The sequence below is a fragment of the Periplaneta americana genome, chromosome 11 (assembly GCF_040183065.1).
Source record: "Periplaneta americana isolate PAMFEO1 chromosome 11, P.americana_PAMFEO1_priV1, whole genome shotgun sequence".
Taxonomy (NCBI): Eukaryota; Metazoa; Arthropoda; class Insecta; order Blattodea; family Blattidae; genus Periplaneta; species Periplaneta americana.
This window is the reverse complement of record NC_091127.1, coordinates 70,959,191-70,970,964: the sequence shown is the minus strand read 5'-3', so window position 1 is coordinate 70,970,964 and position 11,774 is coordinate 70,959,191. Positions and strand designations below refer to the sequence as shown.

At 33.3% G+C, this 11,774-nt stretch overlaps 1 protein-coding gene across 1 annotated transcript in view; it reads right to left on the bottom strand.

Annotated features, from left to right (window-relative positions):
- Positions 1–2,443: 2,443 nt before the first annotated feature.
- The window catches only part of LOC138709088 (aldehyde dehydrogenase 1A1-like), a 115,637-nt gene continuing 106,306 nt past the window's right edge, over positions 2,444–11,774 (bottom strand). The window contains exons 11-13 of the mRNA XM_069839600.1: positions 10,058–10,215; positions 4,889–4,963; positions 2,444–2,614 (exon numbers count right to left, since the gene is read on the bottom strand). Of these exons, the coding sequence (XP_069695701.1) occupies positions 2,545–2,614; positions 4,889–4,963; positions 10,058–10,215 (303 nt within the window). The 3' untranslated portion in view covers positions 2,444–2,544. The remainder of the gene's footprint in view (positions 2,615–4,888; positions 4,964–10,057; positions 10,216–11,774) is intronic.

Genomic DNA, 11,774 nt, shown 5'->3' with positions numbered 1-11,774 from the left:
CATGTGTTTTCAACCAATGGAATGGTTTTGTTATGCAAGTTTTGTGAAAAACAGTTAATCATGGAAAAAAAGTATTTTATAAGTGAACATGTGTCACCTACTAAGTAAATAATATGCGAGTTATGTTGATATAATTTAAATTTATTGCTAAAATATATTATGCCTTTTTAAAATCTATAATGCCTTTTTCAAAGATTATTGTGCCTTTATTTTACGTTTTTATTGACGTTTTTGCCTGCCTATTTTAACTTTATAAATGCCTAAACATCCAGGTTCTAGTAATAGTAATAATAATAATAATAATAATAATAATAATAATAATAATAATAATCCATGGCGCTACAGCCCTTTAAGTACTTAGACCAACCTGCCGGCTGTTGACCTCACACCCACATGCCGAAGCAGAGGTGAACGATCATCCAACCAGAATGGAGATATCATGTGGTTAGCAGGATGATCGCCCCAGCCATTACAGCTGGCTTTCGTAATTGGATTTTGCCCACTACCATAGCTCCCCAAGTGCATCATGATGCTGGGTGTGCGCCAGTTCCATATACTGGCCAAACTTTCATGAAAAAATTTCTTCCCCCACGAGGGCCCTAACCAGCACACATTCTGTAATGTGAGTCCTACACAGAATGCCTTAAGCCACGGCGCAGGATGTTGAGAACATACTGGTAGGCCTGAATGAAAAATGTTGCCTGTATTCATCCTCTACATGCAGTAAATCAATTATATGGGACCAACTGTTTTGATAACTTGTCATAAATGAAATCTCCAAATTACAGACCATCAGAATTATTTTCCAGAAATTCTACTTAATTGGACGGGGTTAGGTCATTGCTTATCATTTGATTTATAGTGCTACGTCTTGAAACTTTGCCCTACAATTGTACATGAAGGAATGTTCTTTACCTACTAACAAATTTGTAATTTTTCCTGTGACAGTGAATGAAGTGGCATAATCCAAGAAACAAAGTGCCTCGTACATTTTGTTTGTAAAGTGTACACTTCAATAAATAATCATCAGCTGAAAAGTAAATAAAAACATATGTGCAGTTTAATAGTACATTATGCAACGAGCCTATAATGGTAGTAATTAAGACGCAAGTATGTTTGTTTATGAAACGAGCGCAAGCAAGTTTCATAATTTTCATATGAGCGTCTTAATTACCATTATTGGCAAGTTTCATACGACTTTTTATGCTCGACCATATTTCTAACTTGAAATTATTCAAAAGTAGGTCATGTTATGGTTATGTGAGTAGCGAACTAACCTGAGTTGTAAAATGTGCGCAGACGCAAAAGTATTGATTTTTTCTGAGGCCGAATGTCATTGACCTTGATATAATGTAGAGAATAAGATGAACATTAGTCTTGATATAACCTGGAAATTGATTTAGAATTGAAAAACGAGATGACAAATTGAATTTATTTGAATATTATTTGCAATTAATGATAATTATTATAGTAACAGAACATAACCTTCTGCGACAGTATTGGATTTCCAGCCTCCGTGACTTTTTGCTAATTGTCTTTCGATTGCATATCCGAGAATAATCGATACTTGCAGTTTTATAATGGTACAAAGGTGATTTGTCATTGGCTGAACACCTGAACTTTAATGAATGCTACTACCAGGTGTATAATTACTACATTTCGACATGGTCGAGCATAGAATATGAATTATATACAGTACTAAAATGTTTAGTCACAAATAAATGTGTTGGAATGTTCTGTACTCTATAGTTATGGTTTTCAAAATTAAACATTTATATTTAATATTAGATTGTTTCATAACTTCAATTATTCAGGACAGGACACATCATATGGATATGACAAAAGTTTTATTAAAAAAAATCGCACAAATTCCAAAGCAGTTTAGGTGTCTTCAAACCTCGAGAAATAATGTAGAAAAAGATACCATTCTTATTGTATATTTTATAATATAAGCATCTGAACAGATTTCATAAGAGAATGGTGGAAACAATAAAAATGAAATTCCTAAAGTACGTTTCTGGATACACACTCAGAGAAAAAGTTAGCAATGTAAGATTATAAAAAATTTAAACATTCAACCTAAATAATAAAACTCAATATATACATCACGACGACAACAATGACCATGACGACAAATGAAAAGAAGAAACATTCGAATAATCGTTACAATACATTTAATAACACGATAAAATATAAAGACCTTCCATATCCTATTTAAAATTTCTTCATATTAATTTAGTCGCCATCTGTCTTAATATTTTTAAAAAGAATGATGCGGATTGTTTACGACAGGTTTTACTATATATCAAAATGAAATGAAACAAAGTATGAAAAGCACTTAACAGATATTTTAATGCTATCAATACTTTACCTTTCTTATTTGTTTTGAATAGGATTTTGAACATTTCATTCTTTCCTCTGTTGAATAAATATAAGATAAATATGCAATAGACCTTTTTTATTTCAAAACTATGCAAGTCAGACATTGTACAAAGAAAATATAATGATCATAGGTTGAAGAGATGATCACTTCCCCAGTAGAGTTTATATCTTGTAAGGCATCTTGATGGTCACTGTCTTTACCTCAAGGTATTCTTTCAAGGAATCCTCTCCTCTGAAATCAGACAATAACAAGAAATACGTACAATAGAACTCCACTGTTTGTAAGGTATATTAGCTGAGTGCATTTCCCATTGCTTGCTCATTTTCCTTTTATTTCTTTCAATATTACTAGTTGTAAAATTTTACGCCAGAAGTAGGATTTTGTTCATTGCTCAGCAGGAACTAGGTATATAGCCTATAGGCTCATCTTTGGGATAAATGGAAAAGAGGATAAAAACAGACTTCAAATATATCAGTAATCTTTAATCTTTCATAAAATTCGTTGTTTTCTTCCTTGTAACCTCCATCTAATGCATATACTCCTACTATTGCTAGGTAGCTTAGAGAAGTTCTAATTTCTATGTTTATAATCTGCTCACTAGTAGGGTGACCAGATGTCCTCTTTTGTCCGGACATGTCCTCATTTTTAGGTCTTTGTCCGGGGTCCAGGCAGATTTAAAAAAAAATTTAAAAAATGTCCTCCTTTTCATAACTACGTAAGTGAACAGACCTTTCTATTCAATGAATGAATTCATGGAGTGTGATACAAATATTGTATTTTAGAAATGTAACCCTTTCTTTATATTTTAATTTTTCTCTTTGTATCTTAATTATTCCTGTTGTCCTTATACAAACAGACCTTTCTATTCAGTGAATGAATTCATGGAGTGTGATACAAATATTGTATTTTAGAAATGTAACCCTTTCTTTATATTTTAATTTTTCTCTTTGTATCTTAATTATTCCTGTTGTCCTTATACAAACAGACCTTTCTATTCAGTGAATGAATTCATGGAGTGTGATACAAATATTGTATTTTAGAAATGTAACCCTTTCTTTATATTTTAATTTTTCTCTTTGTATCTTAATTATTCCTGTTGTCCTTATACAAATGTGTTAACCTACATCATACTCTGTTATTTCTCAGTGTTTGTTTATTTGCCTATGTATGTTTATTTGCTTATAATTATTTGTTTATTTGTCTATATTTATTTGTGCATGTGTGAATGTATGTGTGGGTGTGTATATTAAACCTGACGATGTCATATCCAGGCCTTGTACACTGGTTTCTGACAAATAAATAAATATTATTATTAAAAAATATTATTATTGTATGCCTGATATTTTTTAATTATCCGATTTGACGACTTTTTTAAAGTAATTTGCCTGTATGTGGTTCCCATGGCTTTCATATGTAGCTAACTGTAAAATCATTTTATGCTCGACCATGCCGAAATGTAGTAATTATACACCTGGTAGCAGCCCTTTAATGGACCTCATTAAAGTTCAGGTGTTCCACCAATCAGAAAATACCATTGTAGCAATATGAAAGCGCAAGTATCGATTATTCTCGGATATGCAAACGAAAGACAACAATAAATCACCTATATTTGAAATAAAGTCAGTTCTGTTACTATAATAATTAGCGTTAATTGTAAATAATATTCAAATAAATTCAATTTGTCATCTCGAATTTTCAATGTCTAATTCAATTTCAAGGTTATATCAAGATTAATGTTTATTTTACTCTCTAGATTATATCAAGGTCAATGTCGGCATTTGTTTCTCGGAAAAAATCAATACTTTCGCGTCTGCGCACATCTCACAATTTACGAGGTATTGCACAAGGTCAGTTCCGCTCCTCAGTCAGATAAGAATAACATGAACACTTATGAATAATTTCAAATTAGAAATATGGTCGAGCATAAAAAGTCGTATGAAACTTGACTATAATGGTAATTAAGACGCTCGTATGAAAATTATGAAACTCGCTTGCGCTCGTTTCATAAACATACTCGCGTCTTAATTACTACTATTATAGGCTCGTTACATAATGTACTATTATATTATTAAGTTTTGTTATAAGCATGCTGTAATAAAATAGATACTGACATATTTTTAAGTATAATATAGTTTGCTTGACTTTCATATGTAGCTAACTGTAAAATCATTTTATATTATTAAGTTTTTTCATAATTATTTTGTAATAAAATAGATATTAACATACTTTGAAGTGTGATATAAACTTACAGCTGTACTGTAAATATTTTGTAATATTTTGTATTATAAAAGACCTTTGACATAATATATATTTTATAGTGTAATACCAGCCATAAGCATTTCCATGGCAAGTCGAATTTCCACTCCACAAAATCCTTCATTTCTTTCTATTAGAGTAAGTCGGATATGGACATTACACGTAGAAATATGAGCATTATAGTAACATTCTCTAATTGGAGACTGTGATGAAAGTAATATAGATATTCTGTCACAATGACACACTTACAATTCTCTGCCAAATCCAGATTGTTTGTATCCACCAAATGGAGCCTGTGGTACAACTGCGTCATAGCAGTTCACCCTGAAATAAAATATTGTTATTAATTATTAGTTGCAGTTTCATTTACAATAAAATCCCTTGTAACTGGCAACACGAGAACTATGGCACTTTTGGCTGGGGGGGGGGGGGAGAAGTTAAAATCTGCCGCATTGCCACAGCCTGGGCCATCATTATTGCCACATTACGAAGTCCAGTGAATATTCGACCTAAAATTAGTGTATTATTTGTGTTGTCCAATGTGTTTTAATAAAGGAAATACACAGTTTTTATGGTATCTCGTTATGGTCAAGTGATTGAGAAATAAGCTTGACATAACTGCAGCTTCAACAGTTGGCATCATAAAATGCGAACAGGTAATCACTTTTAAATGTTTATTCTATTATCAGAATTAAGCTTTTGGGTAATCCACTGTATCCTGGAATTTGACATTTCCAACATATTACAAACAGGTTCCATCATTGCCTACTCTGTTGGTCACTTTACACAAGGGTAATACGGATGACAGAGTTTAGAATAGTACAAATGAAGAAAATTAGAATCCCTGACATTCGAGACAGTCACCTAATTAACAATAAACTGTCTATTTCAACAGACAGCAGGCAAAGAACTAGAATTGTTCTTTTCTTTTCACTCGATTATTACTTAACAAAGCTTCAACTATTATATTATTTAGAGTCAATGGAATTGATGATAGCGGGATGAAGTCAAGGATTCGTCATGAATTTCCTGGTGTTCGCACAAGTGAGAATCGAACCCACACCTAAACGAAACTCTGGAACAACAGACAAACATGCTGTCTGAGCTATACCAATGGCTAGTACCATGCTAATGAAGAGTTTGCCAATACTTTTACTGCTGTAACAACATGTCTGTTACGAAAACTAAAAAAAGAAAAAATTGATATACCGTAACATGGGATAACTTTTCACCTGCAGGGGTAACTTTGCACCATCTATGAAAAACTTTTTATATAGGTCTAGAGGTGTTTATGTGAACCAAATTTATCTGTTTATCACTTCCACCAATAGATGGTATATGTGTTCAGTATTTTTCCACTGTTTGTGGTCACAGAATTTGTTTATGGTATTTCTATACCTCAACAACAGAACGTTGAAATATAGATGAAATTAATTATCTTTCATCACAGATGGTGTGCACAATCTCAAGATAAGTTATACGTGTTTCTGTACCTTATTCATGCATTTAGACTTTGTAGTTTCTTTTGTGCAGCTGTTTTGTCGGCAAATGTGTTACAGAATAATTTTCTAATCAAGGTGAATTTGAGGCTAAATTGGGGTTACTTTGCACCATAACACAAACGAGATTTTCAATTGCATTATTTTGATTTGAGGACCTTCAATGAAGTTTAAAAACGCTTACTATAATTCACACTTTGTATTACAGCTGAATTACTTGAATTTGTTTTCCTTTTTATTACATATTAAAGTCATACATGGTCTCTCACTGCCAAACTTTGTAACAATCTGCAATTATGCCAAAGGAAAATGCTGAGAAGGATAGTCATTATGGAATATGACAGGGAGGATGTAATTGGGAGACTAAATCCACCCAAGAAAGTATCAAGAAAGGGCTTGCTTATATTCCATTCCAGAACTTGACACAAAATAATACGTGTAATTTTTTACAGTTATTCACGTGCTGTTATCTCGACTTGTCATTCGAAAGAACTGACAACATTTTTAAAACAACATTTTAGAAGAATATGACCACTTACATTGAAATTTTGTGTAGTTTTTTAAAAAAAAAGTTTTGTCTGTGTTACTATTTATAGCAGTTTTTGAATCTGTGTTTCCATTTTTTCTTTCCTGATACAGTATATTTCATTTTTTAATACGTGTATGGTGCAATGTAACACCAGCAGTGGCAAACTTTGCACCACTCCTCTTAAAACTCTGGCAGTGCAAAGTAACCCCCAACTATGGGTAACTTTGCACCAATTTTTGTCAGATTATAAATTTCAATAGACATTTATTTTCGAAGATATGACTGGCTAAATACATTCCTGCATGCCCTTAGAACTTACAAAATAAATGCCCATCTCAAAATTAGACATTTAAAGACTACATACAGACTGAAAACAATTTAACTAGAAAATGGTACAAAGTTACCCCATTTTACGGTACTAAAAATTGCATTGTTTCTTGTTCACATTAACACTTGTTTAAAACTTAAAACCTTCTAAGTTGAAAAGTTAAAAGTGTTATACAGTGAAACATCTCCTTACACACACCCCCAAGGTCGGACACTCCTCATATATGGACAGATTTTTATGTCCCAGCTGAAATAATATAGAAATAATGATAAATTTAACTCTCGTTTATGGACACACTCATAGACACGGGCGCAGACAGCTGTTTCACAGTCCTAAAGCTTGCTTTACCTCCTGACTGCGGACAGAACTTTGATTTCAAGACATAATGTGTTACAAAAATAGAAAATTTAGTTTTGAGAACTGCACAAAAATTCCTTAACATGAAGAAAGACAATAAGGGTCTCGTAGGCTACCACTAGCCCAGCTAGCTACCCCTTGTTAGCTGGAAATGGGTGGATAAACAAAATCATCAAATTTAACCTGTCTGATGGGTCCAAGACTTCTGCGATCGTGAAATTGTATTCGACACATGATAGAGTTAGTAGGATTATTCTCTTCACTTCAATCAGTTGTATTGTTTCGAGAGACATGGCACCTGAATGTAAAGGTTAAGTTGAAAACTGTAAATTACAGTACTGCATAATCGTAGACCTACAATAAAATTGCATGGCACAGTACTGTATTTTCCTTTTTTCAGTCTTATCTACTGTAGTTTAAAGTTGCAAAGAATTTACTGTAGTATACTATATTTAGAATTAAATTACAGTAATACATTTCATTTAAAGCGTGAAGGGACACATAATGCATATTGTGGCAACAGCACTGGAAAGTTCTCGCTGCCTCGGGAGTCAATCACGCGTCCCACAAAAGGGAGGGCACGTGAGAAGACAGGCGGCGCAGAGGGGAAAGACGCAAGTCGGTGGGCACTGTGGCGTGGCCAGTGGCGAAGGGAGAGGGGGAGAAAACCGACTGCGACCTACGTAAGGGGAATGTCTTGAGTCCGAGTGATGGGGAGACCGAGAATCATCCACAAACAGAAGCCGTGAGGAACAGGTGGAAGACACTTGATGCAGTACATTCTAGAACTATGGTTTGGTAATAAATAAAAGATGTGAGTGAGCCGGACAGCCAGTTTTAGTTTGGACAGCAAGCCAGTCAGTTTTTGTGAAGCAGCCTTCGAGACCAGCAGCAGTGAGCGACCAGGCGAGTGCGGCGTATCCAGAAGTCTTGAGTTCGAGTGGAGTGGACTGTCTCTGGAAGTCTTGGGTTCGATATACTGTGAACTTGAGTGAATGAGCTAGAAAAACTAGCCAAGGCAAACGAACTGTGAACTGAGAACTGACAGTTTGTTTTGTAAATAGTGCTTTGTGAACATTAGTTGAGATTAGCAGTACATTGTTGTTCTCAATAATCCAAGTGAATTGTCATTGTCGTCTGTGGAGTGCAATAACGAATACTGTGTTGCTGTGTGGAGTGAAATACCCATTGTTGACGGGAGTGTTTAAATTCAGAAATAGAAGGCCATTATGGTTGTGAATAAAAGTAACATTGTTGTGTTGAAATAAAAGTCACATTATTATAAATTTACTGTTAGATTGGGGAGCCTCCCTCCCAATAAAGGACACCTCCCAGATGCGGACAGATTGTTACGTCCCTTCAATGTCCGTAAATGAGAGGTCTCACTGTAATTTTAAAGAGGTTATGTACCTTATGACAGACTGGTCCTGTTTCGATACCGGTGTGGTGTCATCTTTAATGTCTTTCGAACTGAGTGTCTGTCATAAGGTACATAACCTCTTCAAAATTATAACACTTTCAACGTTTCAACTAAGAAGATTTTAAGTAAAAATTGCAAGTAATCAACATAAGTTAAGAATTACTGAAGGACCTCTTCTCTGATTACACCTGATTCTCTGGCACTACCATTAGTTAATTTCAGCACAATACAGTGTCATGATATATATCACATGACAGATAGAACATAATATAATTGCAGTAAACCCTCGATTTAACAGACCTTGATTCAACAGACTTCAGATTTAACAACAACAATTTTTGCGGACATTCTTATTATTATAATTTTAATTTAACTATTGTTGTTGTAATTATCATTATTATTATTATTATTATTATTATTATTATTATTATTATTATTATTATTATTATTATTATTATTATTATTATTATTTTGTGGTCGCCACCAGAAGCAATCTAGTGTCTTATCTAGTGAAATAAATGCAGTTCTGTCAGATGCGGTGATGCAATTTCATGCCTTGTAATTGTCTTTATGATTGATCACCAGTTGAAGCACACTGTATGTAGTGAGATAAATATTTACATTAGTCCTGTGTGACATGGTGATCTGTAATAATTATGATGTCAGCATGAGAAAAATGGTATGTACTTTTAACATGTAATATTAATATTTTAAAATTATAGTGTTATATTTAAAAATATTGTTCTTAAAAATTTACCCCAAAGTCCGTTAAGTCGAGAGTTTACTGTATGATACTAGACTAGGTATATAGACACTAGGTTACCTAATTGATACTATATTATGTATTTTATTACAACATACCACATATCGTCGGTTTAAAAGCAAAACATATTAAGTCAAAAATATTACTTTTGAGAAAAAGGCATAAGCCTGTATAATGTACATAATGTATGTTTATAAACTTAGAATTGGAAAATCAAATACACATAAAGAGGAACAACTTATTAAAAATAATATTTTGAGGATTCAGTTTTCTTAAGATCTTTCAAAACGCCTTTTTGTAAGAAGTAATATTTATGACTTCATGTGTTTTGCTTGTAAGTTGATGATATTCTGAATAGTATCATATCTGATATCATTATGTCATTTCGTAGCATATAATACGTTACTTTCATTTCTAGTAGTATTTACTTCTATAACTCTGTGTTATTTTTACATTGAAATTATAAATACGAGACCATTTGAGACAGGACTCTGAAGCAATACTTCGTATGTTCCTGCTTACCATACTGATCCAGCATGTACAGACTGAGAAAAGACAAGAGCTTTGTTGAGGTCTTTTGTGATAATGCCAGCCGCTAACCCATAGGTAGTATCATTGGCCCGGGCTATAGCTTCTTCCAGTGTCTTGAACTTTATTATTGTCTGAACTGGGCCGAAAATCTGCACAAAATAGAAACAAGTCTCTCACTGTTATGTTCTGCCATTAATTTATAAAAATATTGCTGCAGACACAAAGATAATTGTCAATTTTGAATTCCAATTGCTTTGTGGCATTGTCATTCTTCTCCATTTTCTCCTTCAAGCCATTAGACAGTCAGCCTGGTTAGATCTTCAGAAAAGAAGAAATGAGAAGCCTTATATTTTCAGGTAACAGGATGTTTTTTCATGTATGTCACATGGAGCAACTGTGGCTAATGAGAAAGACAGCTACAACGCAATTCAGAGAGACGCATGGTTATCTTGGTCTAGTCATGACTAAAGAGCGGATTCCTGTGTAATTAAATATTATTTTTGCGTGTGATAAAACACAATTAACAAAGTTAAAAATTCCGAACATGAAGTTTCAAGTTTAAAATCCGAATTTTATTTCACATAAAAACACATATTTCCACAAAAAAATTATGTAAATACATATTTTGAGGAAATCTATCATAAACACATAAATCTTGAAGATTTTTTACTTAAATAATTTTTTTACAAGAACTTTTAAATATTTTAAAACTAAATCCATTATATCACTCTGAAGTATGTTAGCTTTTTTTTAAGAATTCTTGGTTGCTTCGTGTTTCTAAGCGCCATGTGGTGTATCCGTGATCCATTTTTGTAATAGGATCGCCTCAAGTTCTGAGAACTGCTAGGCAGCATATCAATGTTATTATTAGAGAATAAATTGACATGGACAAGGAGGAGAGATCTTGCAACACATAATTAGGAATGTTTATTGTTGCTGAAGACGATTTCATTCCACGGGTTGTTTGTGAAACACAACAGATAAGAGCTCGGGTATGAACATTATTTAATTTAAACAAATCTCTCGCCTCTCGCTCATGTCATGTAAGGCAATCTTGTTGTGATTCCCTGTTATTGGGCTTCGTCAATCGATATCCTTCAAGATAGGTATACTGAAAGATGGTTATTTAAAAAAACGATTTGGCTTTCCTATTACCAAATTTAAGCTTTTTGTGTGACACCATAAAAAACTCGAAACGTCCAAAAACCTGCAGTCTGAAACAGGGAGGTGTGTGCCGTGGAAATTAAACTAGAATTGCTACCAGGTTCAGAAGCAAAATTACTAAGGGACAAATTCAAGAATGTATTTGGGAAAAACAGTGGATATAAAAAATGTGTAATGTTGCTCAAGTATTGGAGGATGCGCCTGTAGGTGAAATTGACGGTGTATGTGTTTGTGACATTCCTCTCTTCAAATATGCATGTCTGACGTCCTGTGATGTGGAAAGATCATTTTCACAGTATAAGTCGTTGTTCAGAGATAATCGGCATGCATTTGTGATGGAGAACTTGGAGATGACCTTTGTTGTTCACTGCAATTCTCGGCCAACTACTAGCACTCAAGTGTGGTTGGTGAGTATCTATAACTTTTTTTTCAAGCTAAGTAAGGTATTTTTGTCATATTAAAAAAATATATATTTTTTGCAAATATTTTCGTACTTTTTAGCACATAAAAAATAAATATATTTAAAATTTTTAGCACATAAAAA